General features: G+C 43.5%; 1 protein-coding gene and 1 pseudogene across 3 annotated transcripts in view; one reads left to right on the plus strand and one right to left on the minus strand.

Annotated features, from left to right (window-relative positions):
* The window catches only part of EYA1 (EYA transcriptional coactivator and phosphatase 1), a 152,654-nt gene that overhangs the window by 70,456 nt on the left and 57,007 nt on the right, over positions 1-25,191 (plus strand). For all 3 annotated transcript variants that reach the window (XM_084848043.1, XM_084848045.1, XM_084848044.1), the window contains one exon: positions 21,276-21,365. In XM_084848043.1, the coding sequence (XP_084704169.1) occupies positions 21,276-21,365 (90 nt within the window). The remainder of the gene's footprint in view (positions 1-21,275; positions 21,366-25,191) is intronic.
* On the minus strand, positions 12,799-14,695 carry LOC146346868 (52 kDa repressor of the inhibitor of the protein kinase-like; annotated as a pseudogene).

A 25,191-nucleotide genomic window follows, 5' to 3' on the forward strand; every position in this document is an offset into this window, starting at 1 on the left:
TCTGTAGCCAACTGTGGATCCACCGGATTGTTGTTTCATCTAGCCTACTTTGAGCTAGTTTGCTCATCAGGATATCATGAGGCACTTTGCCGAAAGCTTTGCTGAAGTCGAGGTATATTATGTCTACAGCATTCCCATAGTCCACAAGGGAGGTGACTTGATCAAAAAATGAGATCAGATTTGTCTGGCAGGACTTGTTCTTGACAAATCCATGTTGGCTTCAAGTAATCACTGCATTGTTTTCAAGGTGCTTACAGATGGATTGCTTTATCATCTGCTCCAGAATTTTCCCAGGGATTGATGTCAGACTTACTGGTCTGTAGTTCCCAGGTTCCTCCTTTTTACCCTTTTTGAAGATAGGGGCAACATTAGCCCTCCTCCAGTCATCTGGCACTTCACCCATCCTCCATGATTTCTCAAAGAGAATAGACAGTGGTTCTGAGAGTTCTTCTGCCAGTTCCTTTATTACTCTAGGATGCAATTCATCTGGCCCTGGAGATTTGAACTCATTCAAAGTAATTAGATGTTCCTTGACCATATGCCTATTGATCTCAAACTGCAATCCTGCCCCTTCAGCCTGTACTTCGCCTCTGCCAGTGGGGTCATAGACCCTCTTTTGGGAGAAGATTGAGCCAAAGTAGGAATTGAGCACCTCTGCCTTTTCTTTGTCATCTGTTACCATTTTGCCATCCTTATTTAATAGCTGAATCACCATTTCTTTCCTCTGTCTTTTACTAAGCACGTATGTGAAGAAAGCCTTTTTGTTGCTTTGAGCATCCCTCGTTAACCTCAGCTCGTTTTCAGCTTTAGCCTTCTTGACGCCATCCCTGCAATTCTGTGCTACCTGCCTGTACTCTTCCTTTGTTGCTTGGCCTTCTTTCCACTTCCTATATGTGTCCTTTTTTGTTTTCAGGTCATCTCTAAGCTTTTTGTGAAGCCACTTTGGCTTCTTCTGTTGTCTTGTTGGAATTGTTTGTAATTGTGCCTTGAGAATTTCCTTTTTTTTTAAAGCTCCCACCCATCTTGGACTCCGTTTCTCGTTAGAGTCTCTTGCCATGGGACCTTACTTATCATGGTTCTGAGTTTATTAAAATCGGCTTTCCTAAAATTCGGGGTACGCGTTTGACTACACTCGGCTTTTGCTTCCCTTAGAACCAAGAACTCAAGTGTCACATGGTTGCTTTCCCCCAGAGTTCCTGTAACTGCTCCTTTATCCACTAAGTCATCTATGTTGGTTAGGATTAAGTCAAGGATAGCCAATCCTCTAGTTTCTTCCTCTGCTTTCTGTAGGAGAAAGTTATCCGCCACACAAGTCAGGAATTTCCTGGAGGGGCCATGTTTTGCAGAATTTGTCTCCCAACAAATATCAGGGAAATTGAAGACCCCCATTACTACTACATCATGCTTTCTTGAAAAGTTGGCTATTTGCTTTTCAAGTTTCATCCTCGTCTTCTCCTTGATTGGGTATCTGGTAGTAGACTCCGTCCACCAGGTTCATTTTATTCTTTGCTCCATGTATTTTGATCCAGATGCTCTCGATGGGGCTACCAAGCTCATCCTCCTGTATTTCTGTGCAGAGATATGTATTTTTCACATACAGTGCAACCCCACCTCCCTTTCTGTTCCTCCTGTTCTTTTTGAACAAGTTATATCCTTCAACTGCTGTATTCCAGTCATGAGAGTTATCCCACCAAGCCTCACACCTATAAAACCATTAATTTCCCTCTTGTATTAAGAGTTCAAGTTTGTTCTGTTTGTTTCCCATACTCTGGGCGTTAGTATATAGACATCGAGGACCATGTGCTTCATAGTCTGGCTTTCTTCCTACATGTTTCTGAAGACTATTAGCTAGATGGGCAGGGGCAATAAGCATGGCATGGGTTGAAGTTATCATCCTTCAGGCAGATACCGTAGCCTTTTCAAGGCCAGTTGAATCATAGATATATTTTAAACAGTTCTGACATGGCGGTGACAGCAGTGAAGAAATAATTGGTTTGATGCTTTATACCCCCATCAGCACAATGAGGACAGGGAGGGGTTGAAGGAATGAGGCCAGAGTACGCATTGCCATTCCCCCTCCACAGTTAGCTTTTCCAAATGCCTGAATAGTGCCTTAATACAACACAATATATAAAAATGAGCTTTATCTAACGGTGTCGATCTGCCAGTGGAACACAGCAGCTGTCAGTGGAATAGATTCACCCTCCCCTGCAGCTCTCCCCTCCAAATTGCTCTGGAGCGTTGGGCAACACTCTGGAGAACATTTCGGGGGGGGGGCATAGAAGGCTGCAGGGAGAGGATAGGAGACAATATTCTTTTGAGGGAGCGGAAGTCCACTCACTCAAATTTGGATGTCATGTCACCCAATAACGCTACTGAAGTTACGGGCACTAGTCATGCCATCACATTTCATATACCAATCATGATGGCGATAGATGTGGTACAGGGGAAAACAGTTACATTCTCAGTAACAAAATACTGTCATTCGGGTGCTGGGGAAAAGCAGGTACCCTGCAAATGTGAGTACTACCTTGAATAAAGATGTCAGGATCTCATGCAACAAATGAGTAACAGCTGTGTAGGTATTGTGCTAAAAAAGAAAGTGTAGAAGCACTGGATATGTTCTTTGAATATTTGCAAAAAGAGATGCTTTCTGCACATTTGTGGTTATTATTTCACTATTTACAGTTTAGCAGCTGGTATGCATCACAAGGTGGTTAACGCCAATTGCTTTATGGCAGATTCTTTGAAGCTAGAAAAATATCATTGCAGAACATGAAACAGGCAGAGAAAAGTAATAACAGTAAGATGATTCAGACATAACATCAAACCATGGTTTGGTGCTACATGAATGAGCAGTCAAAGACCCTCAAGGTCACATAATCACTCCTTCCTCTCCCCATTTTGTCATCAGACCCTGGTTTTGAATCCTGGTTTGCAGGGCAAAACCAAACCATAACTTGCCAGTTCAGCTGAAGTGGAAAACCATAGTTTGCTTCAAACCAAGAAAGAAGTTAGGAAATCAGCATACAGAAGGGTAAAAAAGGAGGAGCGGGGGAGAGTAGATAACCTAAAGCTCTTTGACAGCTTGTTCATGTAGCGCCAAATCACAGTTTGGCATCATGCCTGAACCCCCCAATGACATTTGAAATTTTGAAATGCTGATCTGAAAAGTTATTTTCTCTTGGAAAAAAAGTAATTACCTGATTTAATTCTAAGAGATCTCTTTATGTGTCTTAATATGGTCTGTAAAGAGGGAAAGGAAAACAAAAAGCTTCTTTCACAGAAGTCTTCTATTGTGGTTTTCCAGCTTAGCTGAAAAATAAGCCAAGACATGCACAATAAGTGAACTTTCCTGTTTTTCAACTACTTCCTCCACACAGAACAAAGGGAGTTAGCGTTTTAAAATGATGTGCTGATTGTTTTTGAATCCAGACATCCATGTTCAAGACAAGAATATGTCATCTAGCACACTGGTATTTTCCCTTTTAATTAAGCTGAAGTTAACATTCATCTGAGATTTGCACCTCATTTTGACTATACCTTCTGAAACATTCATATTGAACTGCAAATCCTTATAAATGTACAATGGATGGTAGCTGTTCTTAACTTTACATTTCCCAGTCATTATTTGGAAATTAATGGCTGTGAATAGCAAGAGATGTCTCAGAATGTAGTATTTGATTATCTTAACTGTACCTGAATTAGAATTGTAGCCACCACTGTACTTGTGTCAAGTGTATACAGGGATTTCAACCCCAAGGAATTCAAGATCTTTATCCTGTAGATTGTTTGAATCAATGCAGCTTGGTTTGAGAATAGGTAGTATCTAGGACAGCAGTGAGAATTCATCTCTGTGTAAAACACAAAAGGCTCTGCACGTAATGAAGCTAAAATTCATATACACAATGCTGTGCGGCACAGTCTATGGTGGGAAACTAAGACTAATGATAATGGTGTTCTACTGCTCTGTGATGCAGGAGAAAAGGGAATAAACTAATTAAACCAAAGTAGTCCTGTAAGCAATATGCTGGATTTGAATTAGGAAACCTGGATTCAAATCCCTCATCACCCATGGAATCATAGAAACAATTAATATACAAATTCCCTTTCTGGATTAGACCAAATATTTATGTAATCCAGTAAAGCAGCCAGAAGATATCTCTGGGAAGCTTACATACATGCAGGGAATGATGTCAATAACTATCCTCTATTGTTTGTCCACAGCTTATAATATAATGAGATGGTAGAATCCTGAGGTGGGAGAGTGGGAAAAACCAGTTTTGAATGCTTCCTCATGGGGGGAAATGCTCCTTGCAGGAAGAAAATTAAGTACATCCGTGAAGTTTAACTCAGTCATCTCCCTACTACGTGGGTGTCTATTTAATTGTGGGAGGTTGTTTTTCCCTGCCTTATCATAGCAGAGCAGTTTATGCCCATAATCTGTAGTGGTATAGTCAGTTCTTTCACCTCAGGATTCTACAGCATTGTCCACAATTCAGTCTGTTGCCTGTATTGATGCAATCAGTTGCCTCTGAACCCAGAGCTTCAGTTTCATTCTGTGGCTGTGAAATCCATAAGTTGATTATTTGTTGAATGAAGAATTCCCTATTTTTTGTTTTGTTTTTTACTTAAACCTTGTTTACTTGTTTTGTTGATTTCATTGGATGAACCTGTATTTCAGTATTTTGAGAGAAAATTGATTTTGTATCCACTTTATTCACAACGTTCATAATATTTTGAACCATCCATGCCCCCTTATTATTTATTTATATAGCACCATCAACGTACAGGGACACAAATGGTGTAGCGGGCGCCATTTGCGACCGTAAAGCTGGTAGATTAGCCTAAATGCAGCCGTAAATGTCTACCAGCTTTATGGCCGCAAATGGTGCCCACTATGCCATTTGTTTCCAGAGACTCAGTTACTCCACCCCAGCGATACAGCACGGCAATGGCGGCCGGCCGTATCGGGAGTGGAGCGGAGCCAGCGGCCGGCTCCGCAGGATTGCCGCAGAGCAGAGCCGGCCTGAATGGATTCCAGGGGGAGGGACAGATTGCCTTCCCCCCCACAGACCCACCACTGGACTCGGAGGTAAGGGATTCGTCCATCCCTAAATCTGATAGCACTGTGATCACTGTTTCGAACTGGTTCAGCAACATTTACATCTCATAGTAGGTCCTGAATGACACCATTTAGGATTAAATCCAAGGTCGCCTCCCCTCTGGTCATTTCCATGACCAACTGTTCTAGGGCACAATCATTTAGGGCATCGAGAAATTTAACCTCTTTGTCGTAGTTGGAAGTTGCATTTATCCAGTCAATGTGGGGGTAATTGAAGTTGCCTATTATTACAACACTTCCTTGTTTGGAGGCCTCCCTGATTTCATTTTCCAAGTCAAGGTCACTCTGAGCATTCTGGTCTGGGGGATGATAGCATGATCCTAGCACAAAATTAGTTCTGGAGCCTGGCATTGTCACCCACAGAGCTTCAGTGGAAGAGCCTGCCCCTTTTAGGTGTTCTAGTCCGCTCGACAATATGCCCTCTTTCACATACAGGGCAACACCTCCCACAGTTCCCAGGCCCTTCCCTGTCCTTCCTATAGAGTTTATATCCAGAGATGACCATATCCCACTGGTTCTCTCTGCTCCACCAGGTTTCTGTAATGCCCACTATATCCAGGTTTTCCTTTAAAATCAAGCACTCCAACTCTCCCATTTTGGCTTCAGAAGATTCTAGCATTTGCATAAAAACACATATACATGGTATCCTTCCCCAGATGCCCCTTTTGCTATGGGACGTTGGCCCCTTTGATTGGCTATTATGTTCTACCATGTACTCCTGGCCTATTACCTTCCCTTCTACATTTGGGCAATCAAAAACCTTTTCATTTTCATCCCTTTGGGATGATTTGACCTGAACTGGATGCTTCCCAGCTTCTGCTGGCTTTCCCCCAGGGTTTAGTTTAAAGCAGCTCTGTCATCCTTTTTATGTTTAGCACCAACAGTTCAGTTCCATTTTAGTTCAAGGGGAGTCCGTCCCTCTTGTCTAGGCCCGGCTTGTCCCAAAACGTTCCCCGGTGCCTAACAAATCTGAACCCTTCTTCCCTGCACCACCGTCTCATCCACGCATTGAGACTCCTCGGTTCTGCCTGTCTAGCTGGCCTTGTGCATGGAACAGGTAGCATTACTGAGAAAGCCTGGATTTCAACCTCCTACCTAGCAACCTAAATTTGGCTTCCAGGACCTCACAACTACATTTCCCCACATCGTTGGTACCAACATGGACCTCAACCACTGACTCCACCCTAGCACTACTAGGCTATCTAGACAGCGCGTCAGATCTGCAACCTTCGCACCAAACAGGCAATTCACTATGCAGTCTACATGCCCATCACAGACCCAGCTGTCTCTGTGTCTAAGGATTGAATCTTCCGCTACCACAAGCCCCCCTACCCCCCGGAGGCACATCCTCAATGCGAGGAGATTTTTTTTGTCTTCCAAGGAATGGGTCGCTTCTAAGGGATCATTTCCCTGTTCCTCAGAATGATGCCCTCCTTCCACAAGACCTGCATTCTCCGTGACAGCAGAGGAGCTGTCACCCTGGGAGTAGGAGACAGCTAATAGCTCCCTGAAGATCTCATCCACCAACTTCTCCACTTTTCTTAGCTTCTCCAGGTTGAAGGGAACGAACTTGTTCCCTGAGAGCCAGGAGGTCATTACACCAAGCACACACCCACGACTTCCGTCAAGCAGGTAGATAGTTGTACATGTGACAATCAGTGCAATTCACAGGATAGCCCCCATACCCCTGCTGGCTTTCTGCCTGCATAACTAGGGATGGCAGAGAATTCCGCCACGGATCTCAGTGAGGCCGAATGCCAGTGCATTCGGCCCCCCGAAATCTGTGGCGGAACGGCCTGCCGCCCCCCACCCCACCCCTGCGGATCCCCCCCGGGACGAGACTTACGTGGGGCGGATCTTCCGGGTGGCTGCTGCGGCGGCAGCTGCGGCGGCTGGTCTTCCGACCAGCTGCCGCTGCCACCATTTGCAGTCTTGTCGAGGTTTTTTTTTTTTTTTTTAACAAGACGTGATAGGCTACGTAAAGACTTACATAGCCTATCACGTCTGGCTTTAAAAAAAAAAAAAAAACCGCGTACGCAAATGGTGGCGGCTACGGCCACCGCCATTTGCGTTCCTTATTTTTGGCTGTCTTAGTCTACGTAAACATTTATGTAGACTAAGACAGCGAAAACAAGGGGAACGCAAATAGCGTAGCGGACGGTATTTGCGTTCCCCCTTATTTTCGCCATCTTAGTCTACGTAAATATTTACGTAGACTAAGACGGCCAAAAATAAGGAACTCAAATGGCGGCGGCCGTAGCCGCCGCCATTTGCATACGCGCGTTTAGTTTTTTTAAGCCAGATGTGATAGGCTACGTAAGTCTTTACATAGCCTATCACGGCTGGCGACAGGGACGCAAACGGCGGCGGCTACGGCCACCACCATTTGCGTCCCTGATAGCCAGCGGCCGGATGTCCAGCTGCTCGCGGAGCCAGCCGGTGGCTCTGCAGACTCCCCGCGGAGCGGAGCCAGCTGGCCAGGATTCCGGGGGGAGGGACGGAGCGCCTCCCCCCTCCCCAGCGGAACCCAGCGGAGCCAGGTAAGGGGAGTTTCGTACATCCCTATGCATAACTGGTTTTTTTAAAATTTGGGTGTGTTTTCCCTGGAAAACTTTGTTGTTTACTACGACAAGATGGGGAAATTATTTATAGTTATTTATTTACAGTTACGTACTGTGAGTATGGAATAGGGAGGAAAGAATCGGCTGCTCTGGCTACCTTGCCCTGTTGCTAAACTCGCACAGTTGCTTAACTCTCTTGTTTGCTGATGCTTCGTCACTGGGGCTCCTTGTGCGGGAGAGCTGGCTCCCTCGCAAGCATGCTTCATTATATAGATTGGCCCAACTGCTGCTGCAGTGAATCTAATTGGAGGGCCTCATTTGAAAAGCAAGGGAGGCTGTGTGTGAACTCCTGATCAGCACTGGCTTTCAGTGGCTGGGAATGTAGGTCAGTTGGCCTCCCCCGGGAATTTAGGAATTCCTATTTAGGAAGGAGGAATCACCGTTTAACAATAACGAATGGGAGACCTATTGAGGGGAGATCCTCTATTCAATGGGTTATTGGAAGGGACAGCAGACGAAGGGTGGGTGATTTGGGAAGGCTGTGGTTTGCAAGGTCTGGATCCTTTTTCTGTGTGTTTTTTAAAATTATATGCTGAACCCTTAAACTTGCTTTATTTAGTGGACTGCTCTTTAAGGTCTAAAGCCTGAGCCTAAACTGAGCCCAATCTGAAGCTAGCCAGAATTCTTTCCTGCTATAAGCAGGCTCTTCCGCTCCTTTACTTTTTAAAAAGTTAAATGATATGCTGAACCCTTAAACTTGCTTTATTTAGTGAACTGCTTTTTAAGGCTAAACGTGAGATGGTTTTAAAGGGGATTGGATAAATTCATGGAAGATAGGTCTAAATAATCATTGTTGGAGAGCAAGAGTGGTAGATGGCTATTGCCATCAAGCCCTGGTTGTAGGCTTTCCAAAGACATCTGTTTGGCCATTACAGGAAGCAGGATGTTGGTGTCTAGACAGATCTTTTTCAGGGCTTTTCTTATGAACCATGTTCCTATGAGCTCAGGGTGGCACATTAAAACTCAGTGGGACTTCTGTCTCTCAACAGACATATATAGAATTGTGCTTCTAGAGGATTTAACCAGGTTCAGGGGGAAACAACAGGATGTCAGGGTGGGTGGAGTCACTCTAGAGTTTAGAAGACCATACTAACTTAAGGAATCTTTTGATATGCAGCCCAAATAAAGTGGTTCATTACAGATGGATAATACACACAACACAGAGACCTGGAGGTTCACATTTCTAGTCCTGATAATTTTCAAGGGTAACAATGCAATGCGCCTGCACTGGTGCCAATGGAGGTTCCTCTCGCCCCCCTTTTTTAAAGAAACAACACACCTCTGCAGGGCTGAGCAAACTTCAAGAGGGAAGTAGCTGGGGAGGAAAAGATTAAACCTTCACTTCCCATGCACAGTGGTCCTGATCTCGATCAGGGCCACTGCACACTTACTTTTGAGTAAATCAAAAGAGGAAAGAGAGCTGCATGCTATGTAATTAACAGAATGTGTCATTTGATCCTGTAAGATTAATGAATATCAAAATATGTGCGGGGGGGTGTCCGTTCCCTTTTCAATGAAGGCCTATTGGTGAAGCGGGATTCTTACACTGTTGAGATGCATTTATTTATAACATTTAAGAATTGCTTTCTTGTTATAAACTCTTTACAACAAAGAGTCCCATTAACACAGCAATTAACAGCACAATTTGATGCATGTCTACTCAAAAGTAAGTATCATCGAGTTCAATGGGACTTAGTCCCAGGTAAGTGTTTATAGGTTTATAAATATAGCTACTTATCTGGGAATAAGCCTCATTGAACGCCATGGGAATTACTTCTGAGTAGACATGTACAGGATTACACTTAGGAACATGTCAAACTAACTGAGAATAACAGCAAAAGTTAAAAGAATAAAATGGTAAAATTAGGCCAGCTGAAATTTTAAAAGGTTTAGGGAACAATCCTATGTCTCTTTAGCCAGAAAAAAGTTCTGCAACTGCCAGCAATCCTGGCATGGCTGGCTGGGGAATGCTGGGAGTTGTAGGACCTTTTTCAGACTAAATATGCATAGGATTGCACCCTTAATCTTATTTCTAAAACTCACTAATGAAATGGTCTGGGAGAGTTGGGGTCAGTGTGTGTGCAATTATTTTGGATTGATTAAGGTGGAGTACAAGGATATGGTCTTGTGCAAGTGTAACTCTATAACTGGATCATCACTAAATCACTCTATCCCTGTATTCTAGAGATAAACCCCAGGTTTCCGCAGCTAAGGCTTCTAATCCCACAGAGGTTAATTGAATTGATAATTAGTGAGATTTGGTAGTCCCAGGAGATAGTATAATGTTTCGCAATTGGAGGGATATGCTGCCTCTGTATAATATTGGTATTCATCTTGTTCTATGGGTGTGCTTAGGCTTGCCATATACTGAGCCCTGTGGTAGGGCCAGGGGGAAGAACCAGGATACAATGTGGTGGAACACAGGCGTGTACAGGTATGGGGAATCAAGATTAGAGCCAAGGCAGAACTTGAAGTCTGCTGACTTTTCAAACCCTAATATGAGACCCAGTGTGGTGTAGTGGGTAGAGTGTTGGATTGGGACTCGGGAGATCCAGGTTCTGATCACCACTCAGCCATGAAGCTCACTGGGTTGTTATGAGGTTAAAATGGAGAGGAGGGGGACTATGTCAGCTGCCTTGGGTTCCTTGCAACAGGAAAAAAAAGGAAATGTAATAATAAATACATAAAAAAGAAAATAAACTGATTACCTAGCTCGACTAATAGAATGAATAGAATACTGGCTGGACTAATAGAATGCTGGCAACCCTACTGCCCCTTAGTAAGTGCACCTCCCTTCAGCCAAGGGCTGTGATATAACCCTCAGACCTGTCTCTCACCTGGATTTTCTCAGTGCTCATCCTGTTCCACAGGCCAATCTCATTAGTCTGTTAACTCTCAATTTGATCTGTTCTCATAGGGATCAAGCAGTTTGGAGCTGGATCTACAGCAGGGGTGGGCAGAAGGTAGATCTCCAGATGTTTTTGACTTTTAACTCTCAGCATTACTGACTATTGACCATGCTGGCAGGGGCTTATGAGAGTTGAAGTCCAAAACATCTGGAGATCTACCTTCTGCCCACCCCTGTTCTACAGCATTTCCCCTATATGGCCACAGATTCTCACCACTCTTACACTACATGTAGTATAAGCCCTCTTGTACCTCAAAGCAAACAAATGAACATGCACTTTGAAAATCTTAATTTAAGAGCGGCTGGCTCTTTTTATAATAAGGGTTGCTGTGAGCATGATGGTGTCCGTGTTTTTCTTCAGTGGAGATTATAATCTCCATGTAGGAAACAAAATACCACAGTGTGGTAATTTGTTTGTGAAGGCAGCCTTTGGGCTTTATTTTTTTAATTTGTTGGTTTTATTGATTATTGTTTCTCCCATAGTCACATTATGGATTTGATGAAGCTGGATAGATAAACATTAAGGAAAGGAAATCATATCACTGAAAGCCCTATTAATGGGACTAAGAATAAAACTGGAAGATAAACCTATAGCTAAATGTTCAGCCGGCAGTAGCAGTTACAGCTACAGATGTCAGAGAAATCTGCAATGGAACCAAATGAGTTCAGATTTTTATTAATCCGACCCGTGGATTCCGCAGCAGACAAGCTTTCCCCCTGTCAGGCAGATTCCATGGACTTGCGGACCATTTTTCTAACCTTTTGAGCAAATTTTGTCATAGAAAAATATGCCAAAAAAAATTAAAACCCACCCAAAAGGCGCATTTTCCCCATAGACTAAAGTGTGAAAATGTGCATTTGGGGAGATTTGCACATTTTGTGGGAATTTGTGCACTTTTGCATGTGCGAATTTGCACAAATTTGGAAACTTAAAAAAACAAATTCTGTCAATGTGTAGCCGATGGAACAAAAGGTGCTTAGCAGCCCATGAAACACAGACAGGATGGATTTTACACAATCCATACATCCCTAGTTATAGCATATGGTTTAATACTATTCTAGGGGCAAAAACAGGTTGCCATAAGATAGGAAGCTTCCTTATACAGAGTATGGGGGAATTTTCTCACCCTTGGCACTGCCTATAAGGAAACTGCTCTTTCACTGGGCATTCCCACCTATGGGGTTTCATTTTAGCAAATGCTTGTACTTCAGGGCCTAAGGAACTATCTGCCACTGTAATTCAGGGTTCCCCAAGCTGACCCTTTTCCACTGCCACTAATTCTGTTAGAATACTTTAAAACCTCCTAGTAGCTTAGTATAAGAGGCTTAGGTGTGAAATGGACACCAACACTAGAGACAAGATGAGCTATTTATGATTTTATTTCTGAAGGGATTTTTATGAAGTTAAAGTTAATTTATGAAAGGGATACTTTACACATAAGGGAGTACTTTGGGGTTTACTTTGAGGGGTTACTTTGGGGTTTTCAAAACACTGCATACTGACAATTCTTAAGAGACACTGTTGCTGCTGCAAGCCTCTTAATGACTTCTTTTACCTCAGGCCAAATTCCATAAACCTCCACCCCAGCCAAACATACTCACAACCAGGTCCGGCTCTTGGGTACAGTCTTCTTCTGATTCCCAAAGATCCTCCTGTTGTATTTCTGGCTACTTGGACAGTTTATCTGGGTATTTGCTGCCTGCTTGTTTAACCCAGTTCTGGCAATATCTTAGGGCACTAACTTTTTTCTATGGACAGACAACAAATAAAAGCCAGACAATTGATCTTCCCTCATTGTTGAATGTAGCCATGTCTTCGCCCTGCGCAAAGTGCTAAAGTGTCATTCAGTTGTGCATGTTGTAACTGGGAGGGAAAGTGCTGTAAGGATGGCCATTTTAATAGGAGGGAACAGTTTAGTGTGGTCCAGTAGTTCAATAGCAGTCATTTTGCATATGTCACACAATGATGAATGTATTTTATTTTTATTTTTTTTGGTATTTCTTTCGGAAACTCATACCAAGTAACTCATACCAAGTAACAGATTCATCCCCAAAGTTTTCAAATTTGAAAACTTCCTGAATAGAATTGACATGGGCTTGAAAGTCTTTTTCTTCAGTGTGGTACACCTGAGATGGAAGTAGTTTCAGCAAACGGTAAGCAGGTTGGTTTTCATCACTGAAACAAGTCCTCGGTGAGTTAATAAGCAAATCCAGGTAGGGAGTGTAGTAGAACACTTCTGTAGATTGGTTGGGATGACTGGCAAGTTTTTTTCCCTCTGTTGTTGTATGGTTTGTCTAGGTACTTTAAGTTCTACATCCACTTCATCCTCCAGTTTCTGGCACTTCTCTATTATTGTGCTAAAGGTCTCCTTGCTAGCTTCCCTTTGTTCCGTTATTCCCAGCAACTCTTGTATGTGCTTTCATTTCGATTACATCTAACTTCACAGATTGCAGAGCTTGGGTGACTGGCTCTAGCATCGAAGAATATTTGCTTATGATCACAAGACAAACAAAAGTTGGTGTCCATGATGCACAAAACAACTGTCTTGGCTTGGAAAGTTGTCTTGGCTTGGTGTTGCTTGATCCTGCTAACTGCTTGAGTTGCAAGACAATACTTGTGTGATTTTCTGCAAACACATGGATACTGTTGTATTTTTTAGTCCACTGTGTTTCACATAGCATTGCTATATTGGGTACTAGCTGTCGTCTTTGGATGCTGTCATGGAAAAAAATTATGATGGCTTTAATTGTGCCAACTGTATCACACACATCATTACACTGTTCAGAGCACTTACAGTGAGATTTATGGGATGGGCAGTGGACAAAGTTTGCCTAAGGATAGCTTGCCCTGATTTGTGCTTGAACCCCACCTTCTTTTCTTGCCGTGGTTGAATAACCATTGTATTCTTGTCCAACTAACTTAATGAGATCTAGTCCAAAATCAGAACTAGCAGATAAGATTGTGCTACCTATGCCTACTGCAGCTTGGTCTGAGATTGAAATGAACCCAAGGAATTCCTCATGTACAAATGGATTCCTGTCATTTTCTTCCTCAAATCTTACACCTAAAGACAGTTCTATGCCAGAAATATCTGCTGTTTCATCTGCTAAAACTGAGAATCTCCTGGAAGCATTAGCTTTCACAACAATATCTTTCCTCAAAATTTGGCCACACAACTTTATTAACTCATTCTGCGTTCTTGCAGATGTATACTTAGCATTGCCTGCCCCAGTTTCCAAATGCTTTGAAAAAATATTTCATCCCCTGCCTCAACATGAAACTGCAAAAGATCTATCACGTTACCTGTGGTACTGGTCTTACCAGAAAGAGCAAGGTCAAGTGACCCATAATATACAATGGTTGATATTATAGAGTACGGTTTCGGTTTATTTTCCTCTATAGCTTTTACATATGACTTACTAAGTTGCTGTTAAATTGACACCTTTTTCCTGTTCACGACAGAAAGGAAATTAGAAGCATCTTCATGTGAATCACTATGCCATCCACTTTTTGAGTGCTCTCTTGCACCTTCATGGAAGTCTTTGTATTTGGTACAGATTTGGTAATGAATGTCTCCTGTATCCCTTGTACTACTTGTCTGTGGAAATAAAATGCAAATAATGACATACGAGTCCTTTCAGAACAGCAGAATATACTCACCTAGGGGAATATTTAGAAAGCCATGCATGGTGAAATACGCTTGGACCCGTACTATCATGCTTGATGTCATAACTTTCTGTCAGAGTCCAGCATTGTATAAGCAGCTCAGATTTTAGCTCATATGATGGAGGTTTTGCTTTTGAGATGTAGTTCCCTATATCTAGCTTTTCCTGTCATTCAAGTTGTACAGTACTGGTAGCTGCCTCAGTATTTTCATTTGGGCTGTTCTCATGGCCTGCCTGTACCTGAATATTTTCTGTCTCTTCTGAGGCAGACACACTGGGTGCAACTTCCATGATGTCTGACGAAGTAGTATCTTCAGTATGCATCTGAAGCCCACTAGCTGTCTTCTGCTTTTTGAAGTAGCTGCAGATATCCATAACTAAACAAATAGAAACAGCTCTGCTTCTTTTTCTCTCTCTCTCTAGCAACCGTATGTAGAAAACCCTTGTGCCTTTCTTTCAACCTTCAGCCAATCAAAACAGTAGCACTAAGTTTCTTTTCCCAAGAAAAGGATTTTCGCTATCTATTTCCTGAAAACCTTGTCAGTACATTTTGTTTCTATTCTTGGCCGCCGCCACCCCCAACCTGCTGCTCAGAAAGCAGGGCCGGGTCCAGCAGCACCCGCAAGCTCCTCCCCTAATCACAAAAAGGCACCACAACACCTTTGTTTATACTATCATTGTATTTTTAATGTTTCCAAATGCTGTAACTTTTGCAAAAGCAGCATCATTAGATCAGAACAAGCAGCATTCATCTGAAATGCCTGCTGGCCCGGGTTCTCCTCCAGAAAAGTGCAGAGAGTCCACTCTGGCAGCTGCTCTCAATGGGTGTAGTCTCAGACATCACTCTAAACCTCTTGTTGGCTAGCTGGATATGCCTGTGTTTGTGTACATTAAAATAAATAAATACATTTAGGAATCCAGGGTGGGGGCAAGTGTCCTCCGTACTTGCCCTCACCTATGGACAGCCATGCACACACACATAAACATCCACCCCCCCACCCCACCCCACACAAGATAATTAACCATTATGAATCCTGTGGCTTGAGTAAATGTATTCCTCCGACTGCCCCGCACTACTGAACACCTTATTCAGACAACATCCCCACACCATTTTCCCCCTTCCCCAAAATCATTATTCCCGAGAAGCATGATGTCACCCTTGTTATGAAGTGTAACCAGTTTTAAAAAGCTTCCTCAGACCATTGCTTATTCCATCTTGGAAATCAGAAGGATGGAGGGTGGGAAAAGCAATAGGGGCAAAAGGCTTTCTGATGCAGCCTTCTTCCCAGTTTTACTTCCTGGTGTGCTGGAAGTGTGGCCAGCCAGAAGGCTGCAATGTGCTTCCATGAGTAGTTGTGCGGGGCTTGTGAAAGGAAGAAGGGGGTTGCCCTAGCTCCCAACCATGCAGGCAAGGACAGAAGGTTGCTCAGGCTGAACATCAACCCAGCAAGGTAGGCTACCACCACCCCTTATGTCCAACTTAGCCTGAGCCAGGGGACTCTCAGACCTCACAGGACACCCCTAAGGCTTATGAAACGGGGGGCCAAGCTAGCACCTTCTATTTCTAAGGCTTAGGCATGAAACCTTAAGCAGTAATATTAACCAAGAGGAAAACTCTGGATTTAGTACTGAGGCAATTTAGAATGATGCACACAGACAACCAGCTTCGGAGATAGTGAGTTTATTGGGAAAGGGGAATGAAAGACACACAAGAACCAGATAATGTTTGGAAACAATACTTCAAGATAAAAATAACAAAGGTACCTAAACCTGTCTATACCTAGGCATGGGTCTTCAAATAGAACAGAGCCCAGACAGAAATACTTGGAGTCCAAACCAAATAAATACTTGTAGTCCACTAGGGGTGTATGAACCCCACTCACCCGTCCGGTCAGGGGTGTCTGCTGGGGGGGGGAGGCGATCTGTCCCTCCCCCCTGAATCCTTCCCGGCCGGCTCCACTCTGCGGCAAGTCCGCAGAGCCGCCAGCCGGGCCCGTCCGCAACTGGACTTCCAGCCGCTGCCACGCAAATGGCGTCCAGCGTAGCGGACGGCATTTGCGGCCCTGCCCTTGGCCATGATAGGCTACGTAAATATTTACGTAGCTATTACGGCCAATGGCAGGGATGCAAATGGCATCCGCTACGCCGGACACCATTTGCATCCGCAGCCTGGCAGTGGATGGCTGCGGACGACAGCGGATGGGCCCAGACCAGCTGGTGCCAGGTAGGGTCCATCCCTACTGGGCTTTGAGGGATGGCGGGGGGGAGCAGTCCGTTCCGCCACGGACTCCGGGGGGCCAGATACTAAAGAATCCAGTCTCACTGGAGTCCATGGCGGATTTCTCTGCCATCCCTAGAGTCCACAGGAATGCAGCTGAGTTCAGGCCTTGTTCTGAGCTTGGAGCTAGAGATATCACGAGATCACACACACACACACACACACACATTATCCATTGTTTGCAGCCCCAGCCTTAGCAAAATGGGAATTTACAAACTGCTAGACCACAGAAAGAAAATTGAGTTTTTGACAATGACAAGTCTTTTTAAAAGAAAGAGGAAATATAGAACGGCAACCAACCTAGCAAGTAGGTGGTGGGGCAAGGAGGAGTAGCCGGGGTGGTTGGAGGAGTCACCCAGGGCTTCATCCAGTCCAGAGCCCTGGGCGTCTCTACACCCCCAGTTTGTTGCACATTCATGATTGGCCACTCACTGAATTGTGCAGGTCCATTACATGACATCATCATTGTCCAGTCATTATCCCACCATTTCCACCGACCTATCCCGTTTTTTCCTCAAATGGAAAAAATGTGGTATTTTTCCAAATTTGCACAAATGGAGCACCATTACTTCCCTGTGTATTTCTCCCCTAGCACGAAAGAACCACTGTGTGTTGGCGGCTGTGGGCGGTTGTTTTGAGTTGTTGGGGGTGCGGTCATGATGGCGAAGGTGGTGATCATAGAATAGTAGTAGGGTTGGAAGGGGCCTACAAGGCCATCGAGTCCAACCCCCTGCTCAATGCAGGAATCCAAGTCAGAGCATCCCTGACAAATGGCTGTCCAGCCTCGTCTTAAAGGCCTCCAGTGTGGGAGAGCCCACCACCTCCCCAGGTAATTGGTTCCATTGCCGTATTGCTCTGACACTCAGGAAGTTTTTCCTGATGTTCAGCCGGAATCTGGCTTCCTGTAACTTGAGCCCATTATTCCGTGTCCTGCACTCCGGGATGATCAAGAAGAGATCCTGGCCTTCTTCTCTGTGACAACCTTTCAAGTACTTGAAGAGTGCTATCATATCTCCCCTCAGTCTTCTCTTCTCAAGGCTAAACATGCCCAGTTCTTTCAGTCTCTCTTCATAGGGCTTTGTTTCCAGTCCCCTGATCATCTTTGTTGCCCTCCTTTGAACCCTCTCCAGCTTGTCTGCATCCTTCTTAAAGTGTGGTGCCCAGAACTGGACACAGTACTCCAGATGAGGCCTAACCAGTGCTGAGTAGAGGGGAACTAGTACTTCCCGGGATTTGGAAGCGATGCTTCTATTAATGCAGCCCAAAATAGCATTTGCCTTTTTTGCAGCCACATCACATTGTTGGCTCATATTCAGCTTGTGATCGACGACAATTCCAAGATCCTTCTCGCTCGTAGTGTGGTTGAGCCACGTATCCCCCATCTTGTAACTGTGCATTTGGTTTCTTTTTCCTAGGTGCAGAACTTGGCATTTGTCCCTATTAAATGCCATTCTGTTGTTTTCTGCCCAGCACTCCAGTCTATCCAGATCACTTTGAATTTTGTTTCTGTCTTCCAAAGTATTAGCTATCCCTCCCAATTTTGTGTCATCTGCAAATTTGATCAGCATTCCCTGCACCTCCTCCTCCAAGTCATTAATAAAAATGTTGAAGAGCACTGGGCCCAGGACTGAGCCCTGCGGTACCCCACTCGTTACCTCTCCCCAGCTTGAGAAGGTCCCATTGATAAGCACTCTTTGAGTCCGATTCTGTAGCCAACTGTGGATCCACATGATCGTTGTTTCATCTAGCCCACTTTGAGCTAGTTTGCTCATCAGGAGATCATGGGGCACTTTGTCGAAAGCTTTGCTGAAGTCGAGGTATATGATGTCTACAGCATTCCCACGGTCTACAAGGGAGGTGACTTGATCAAAAAATGAGATCAGATTTGTCTGGCAGGACTTGTTTTTGACAAATCCATGTTGGCTTCGAGTAATCACGGCATTGATGTCAAGGTGCTTCCAGATGGATTGTTGGGGCGGGTTGCCCTCCTGCACCTGCACCATTTTGGGTCCTTGCCATTTTCGGCCTGCAGCATTCTGAACAAGGCAGCAGAGCTGCAGGTCAGCAGAGCGGCGTGCTGGCCTTCTGACCTGCCAGGACCCCCCCACACACTGTACATTCCCAGTGAGTAAATGGCTGAGTAAATGGCAGAGATTGTCAAAAACACTGAACAGGGAGGCAGGGGCCTGGGGAGATCAGGGGGGGCTGTCTGTGTGTCAGTCCCTGTCCACCAGTAACATCCAAGGGGCAGGAACCAGGGAGGAATCATCACTACACCCCGAGTGCGTGTAATGCTTCTTTGCGGAAAGGTGGCGATGCCTCTGAGTGACATCACCACCCCTGCGAGAAGGAAAGAAATGAAAAACAACACAATGGGGAAGCCATCTAAAGAGAATGACCCAGTCCTGAAATGATAGCGGATGAGGAAAGAACCGGCATTGATGTGAAATTCTCCACCCGTGTGATGGAGCCCCTGGTTTTCACTGACTGGCAGTAGGTCTCCAGAGGTAGTATCCCTTGCCTGGGCGGCCCATGCATGTCAACGTGGGTGGCCCAGGCATGTCAGCAGCATGCATACAGCCCCTACCACTGGCGGCCATGGTGTAGCGCTTCTGGAGGGAAGTGCAGCAATGAGTGGAAATGCTAGTTTCCAGAAGGGACAGGTCGCACCCCTTCCGGAAACGAGCATTGCCACTCGTTGCAGTGCTTCCCCCCCAGAAGCACTACATCACAGCCACCAGTTGCAGGGGCTGCGCACGCCACCGGCAAGGCTGCCCACCTGCCTGCTGCCACCGGCAAGCCTGGGCCACCCACAGAAGGGTGGCATTGGATAGTACCCCAGGGTTTCAGACAACAGTCTTCTCTTGTCTAACCTGGAGATGCCAGAGACTGAACCCAGCATCTTTTGCTTGCAAAGCACATGCTGTTCCACTAAGCTCTTCCTTGTGATATATATTACAGTAATACCTTTTTATTAGTTCAGGACTTTTCGACCTCTGGTTTTATATGTGTCATTCTGGTCAGGCTCTTAACATTTCTCCTGCTCTTGTTTTTTTTTTAATTTCCAGGGGGCTAGCCATGTATGCTTATTTCACTTCTTTGGTTTGTTTATTTAGAATTTTGTACCCTGCTTTTTTTTAATAACCAAACTGAAAGCAGCTTACAGAATTACTAAAACACATCAAAACTGTGTGTGTGAGAGAGAGGGAGAGGGAGAGAGAGAGAATTTTGGTTGTTACTTTATTGTTGTTGTTGTTTTATGATTTTAAATTGCCGTGAGGACCCCTACCAGTTGAGCAGTAAATAAATAAATGGATACATGCATACAAAATAGTTGTATTTTGTTTTTATATATGAAATTGTATGTTTAGGCAGATGCTCTGTGAAATTATTGCCTGAAGAGTGCAACATAAATCTAAATAAATAAATCTAGTTTATGTATTAGTTTTTACTTTACTTCTTTCAGTATCAAGTTTTCATGTTCATGACCTTGAGAAATATTTTTAAGTGATAAATTGCAAACCACACTAATTGGAGCCCTGTTGCAATTCATAGATTAAAAATGCATATTAAACAAAAACATCTGCATTGTACTTGGTAACTACAAGTAATGAACACATTCTGAGTTTATTAGATCAGACAGAAGTAACATGTTATAGTAATTTCTGTAAAGCAATTAAAATGTGTTGTGCATTAATAAAAAGCTATAGATTTCTTCTCTGTGTGGGTGGGCTATTGTTGAATAATTAGTATTTTATTAGAGTCCTTAAATCTATTGTGTGTTATTATGACAGGTCCTATAGCTCAGTTGTAGAATACAATTCTTGATATTTTCCCCAGATCTGATCTCAGATAGCAGGGAAAACTCCTCTTAAATACCTTGGTTGCTGCTGCAGGCCAGAATAAAACATACTAGTTTAGATGGAGCAGTGGTTTGATACATTTTAAGGAAGCTTCGTATTTCTATTCAATAGGAACACTGGCTACAAAGCTGTTCTTCGGTGATGGCTTATTCCACCCCGCATCCCAAACTGAGGAGATGTATACAATGATTACGATCCTTCCTGGAACTTTGCTCACCCTCTCCATCCCATGTACCACAAACCACTCTGCTCCACAATATCCCACATCCAAACCATCCAGCCAAGAGTATTTCATCACATGCCAAATAGTTTCACCCTAAATCTAATACAATCAGCTGCAGCCAGAGGGCAGTATCCAACAGTGTCATTGTGCAAACTCAGATAGCGCTAGCGGAGCTCCTCTGAATCTTTCCGTTGTGCAAGCGGTTGCCCATTATGCTTGCACAGCTGGTTATACAAGCCATTGCACAACAGCTTGCACAAATGGGTTGTGCAACAGGTTGCACAATGACCTGCACAATGGGTTGCACAAGGGTTGTGCACAATGGGTTGCACAAGCATAACGCACAAACGCTTACACTTTCACAAATGTAACTTTAGTTGGATTCTTCTTTTGCACATAGTTCAGAACCTAGTTTCTGCTAGCGCAATATTATTTGCACTAATGGAATGATGCAGTTGGATACTGCCCAGAGTTACCAACTTGTGGGTTTTGTGGGGACAGATTTTTTTTAAAAAAGAATTAGAATTCTAGCCTTCCTTTCTCTACCTTACTGACTATCATTTTTTGTTTCTTTTAAAAAAATTATTTGAGGACCCACCTACTTCTGTTTCACTGGGACTGAGGATGGAGGAGATGATTTTCAACTTGGCAGACACACATCTATTCTTTAATGATTTAGAAGTAAGTAATTATTGTTTTAACAGGACATAGACTTTTTTTATTGTTTGGTATCATTTTATAAGCTAATAAGTGGTTCACAGAGCAATTCTAAAGCCAGGACCACTGGATGTGGTGAAAATGCTTCTTCACTGACGGAGAGAACCTCCACTGGCAGGATGATATTTCTGTCCCCAGGTACACCCATAGAAAGCTGTGCAGGTGTAGATGTACCTGAAATGAATTGGGCCCACAAACTATGCCTACCTGGACCTCCTATAGTTACATTATTTTCCTGGCCATGGTGTCAGTGAGAGGAAAAATGAGGGGCAGGGAAGCACGGGGGGGGGGGGAAAGGGGTAAATGGTGCCCCCCTAATCTCCTCCCCTGGCCCCAGTGAGATGCCTGGGCTTAGAAAGTGGCAGTTGCTGCACCATCGCTCCCCTCACCTTAGGATTGCTCTGTAAGTTGGCTTAACCACCTGAAAGTGCTAGTGTTTTATATATGGCTGTATGAATATATACACCCCCACAAATCTCAATTGTCATTTGTTACTTCCGAGTTTATTGCTTATAATACCTGAACAAGTCGATGAGAGTTTTTATGGTTGTTGTAGTTTTATTTAATATTATTCAGATATTATACATTTGATCACAGTGCACAAGTTCAAGCACGTACAGGCTATTGAATATTAAACCGTGCCACCTTCTTAATGATCACTTATATATGTAGTTTTCTCCATTACGACCCACAGTGAGAAAGTATTGCATTTGAATCTAAGGGAAATCGTTAATATTGCATAGGCTGTCAGTTGGGCTGACAGAGGCTTATTACACCGAGTTTTCTGTTTTCTCCAGTGCACGCAGCCTGTTGTGCTGTTTTTGATAGTCATGCATCTCTTATGTGGTATATTGTGCTGTGAAGACTGGTGACCAACTCATACATTTACAGTTGTTATTGCTGGTAGTGGTGGTCTCAGGTCACACAATGGATCTACACATGTGAGTAATGAAATGTGATCTGGGAACTGGCTGATTACAGCAGCAGCAACTTCTCTGATCAGGAGGGTCAAAATATGCCTCAGAACTGCTACAGTATTCCATAGGTACCCGGCTCTCAGTTGTTGTATTAAGTATTAACCACACAAGTAGTAGGCTTCTTGCATGAGCTGAAAAAGAAGAAAATTGCAGTCAGTTGTAATGTATGAATCAGCTTTCATAGAAGCGTGGCAAGGATTTTCTCAAGCCAAACAGTTTTGGGTGCAGATACTTTTGTGAATTCATCTTTTAAAATCTGCCTGGATTACGAAGAACAGCTTCTAGTAAAATGCCTGCCTGTTTTAACTTACAATGGAAAAGGCAACTTATGTTGATATTTTCATAAAAAGCAGGAAATAATAATATAACAACAGTCAAGTTTTGCTCCCATCATAATAAAGACGGCTGTTTATTTAAAACCAAACCATTAAATAAGCTTGTGGCAGGACTGCCAACAGGCATTAATCATCACACTGTTGTTTTGTTAGAATTTATAAATGTATGTTATTCCAGACAGGCAAAAGAATCCAAAAGATTCAGATACAACTTTTGCTGATCAAAGTTAATTGGCAGCAATTGGCCTTTAAATATTTCCTGATGTTTCCTTTTCTCCAAAATCAAGCAAAATACACCTTATTTAATAGATGAGCCAATATCATTTGAAAAATGCTAGTGTGTGACGAACCTTAAATGTGGTTTTCAAACATCTGTCCTATATTTTGAATTCTTTTCATCTGAGAAGAAACTACTCACAGATGAATTGGCAACTTAAGAATGTAATAAAATTATTGAAATGTGCTTTATTTTTTCTTCCATTCCTTAGTGAAGTATTTATTTTTTCACATTTAAAATACAAGGTTTTATACATTTGCAAGTGTTTTCAATAAGGCAACTTAATGTTAAAAGACATTTATTGTTTTGGTACAAACAGTGTCTTTACTGGATGACAATAATTGGATTCTTACTCAGCCAAAGAAAAAAATAACAAGGCCACTTTCCAAGGTTGTTTCTGTTTTCTGGTTATATTTAATTTTATCCAATGTACAAAAAGTAGTATCACATCTTGATCCTATGTCCAATACTTCATTTGTTTTACCCAACCATAAATACACATGCATGCGTATGTAAAGTCTTGTAAATGCATGCAAGTACAATTGAAGTTAATAGAAATTGACCATAAGTTTAGTAGTTGTGACAAAACACTGCCGGTGTTACGGATAATTGTGCAACTCACTTTGTGCACCAAGCAGGGCTTTTGAGATCTTCACACAGCAAACTAATTTTGAAAGTTGGTGACATTTCAAAAGTAGTGTCTGATATAGAATGTGATCCCACTGAGCATGCCTGAAATAGTTCTCTGGACTGTGGCCAGTCCTTTTACACTGGGATGTATCGTACTAAATACTACAAAACATCTTTTGAAATTGATTCAGTAAACCGAAAATAAGTATACATGTTTAGAAATACCTTTGAGAACCTCAGTGAAAATATCAATCCAGTGTGCAGCAGCTGCGAAGACAATCAATTCCATTCTAGGAATTACTAGGAAAGGGACTGAAAATAAAACTGCCAATATCAATGCCTTCATACAAATATATGGTGCCACCAAACTTAGCACAGTGCTGGTCACCGCATCTCCAAAAGTATATTGTAGAGCTAGAAAATGAAAAGCAAAAGTCAACCAAAATGATCAGGGGGCTAGGAAAGGTTACAGTATTTGAGACTTTTCAGTTTAGAAAAAGGTCAGTAAGGGGAGCCCCTTCATGGATCACTGCCTTGTTGTGGCGAAGGGGCTTGCGTAACTCAGTGAAGCCATAAGCTATGCCGTGCAGGGCCACCCAAGACGGACAGGTCATGGCAGAGAGTTCTGACAAAATGTGGTCCACTGGAGAAGGAAATGGCAACCCACTCCAGGATTCTTGCCAAGAAAACCCCATGGAACGTATCACAAGGCTAAAAGAGATGACGCCGGAAGATGAGCCCCTCAGGTCGGAAGGTATCCAATATGCTACTGGGGAAGAGCAGAGGGTATTTCCAAGTAGCGCCAGAAAGAGTGAAGCGGCTGGGCCAAACCCGAAAGGACACTCAGCTGTGGATGTGTCTGGTGGTGAAAAGAAAATCCAATGCTGTAAAGAACAATATTGTTTAGGAACCTGGAATGTCAGATCAATGAATCAAGGTAAGCTGGAGGTGGTCAAACATGAGATGGCAAGATTGAACATCGACATCTTGGGAATCAGCGAACTAAAATGGACAGGCATGGGTGAATTTAATTCAGGTGACCATCATATCTACTATTGTGGGCAAGAATCCCTTAGAAGAAATGGAGTAGCACTCATAGTCAACAAAAGGGTGGGAAAAGCAGTACTGGGGTACAATCTTAAAAATGATAGAATGATCTCATAGAATCATAGAATCATAGAATAGTAGGGTTGGAAGGGACCTACAAGGCCATCGAGTCCAACCCCCTGCTCAATGCAGGAATCCAAGTCAGAGCATCCCTGACAAATGGCTGTCCAGCCTCGTCTTAAAGGCCTCCAGTGTGGGAGAGCCCACCACCTCCCCAGGTAATTGGTTCCATTGCCGTATTGCTCTGACACTCAGGAAGTTTTTCCTGATGTTCAGCCGGAATCTGGCTTCCTGTAACTTGAGCCCATTATTCCGTGTCCTGCACTCTGGGATGATCAAGAAGAGATCCTGGCCTTCTTCTCTGTGACAACCTTTCAAGTACTTGAAGAGTGCTATCATATCTCCCCTCAGTCTTCTCTTCTCAAGGCTAAACATGCCCAGTTCTTTCAGTCTCTCTTCATAGG

This window comes from Heloderma suspectum, chromosome 4 (genome assembly GCF_057233095.1).
Source record: "Heloderma suspectum isolate Gila_16-S chromosome 4, 16-S_ref, whole genome shotgun sequence".
NCBI lineage: Eukaryota > Metazoa > Chordata > Lepidosauria > Squamata > Helodermatidae > Heloderma > Heloderma suspectum.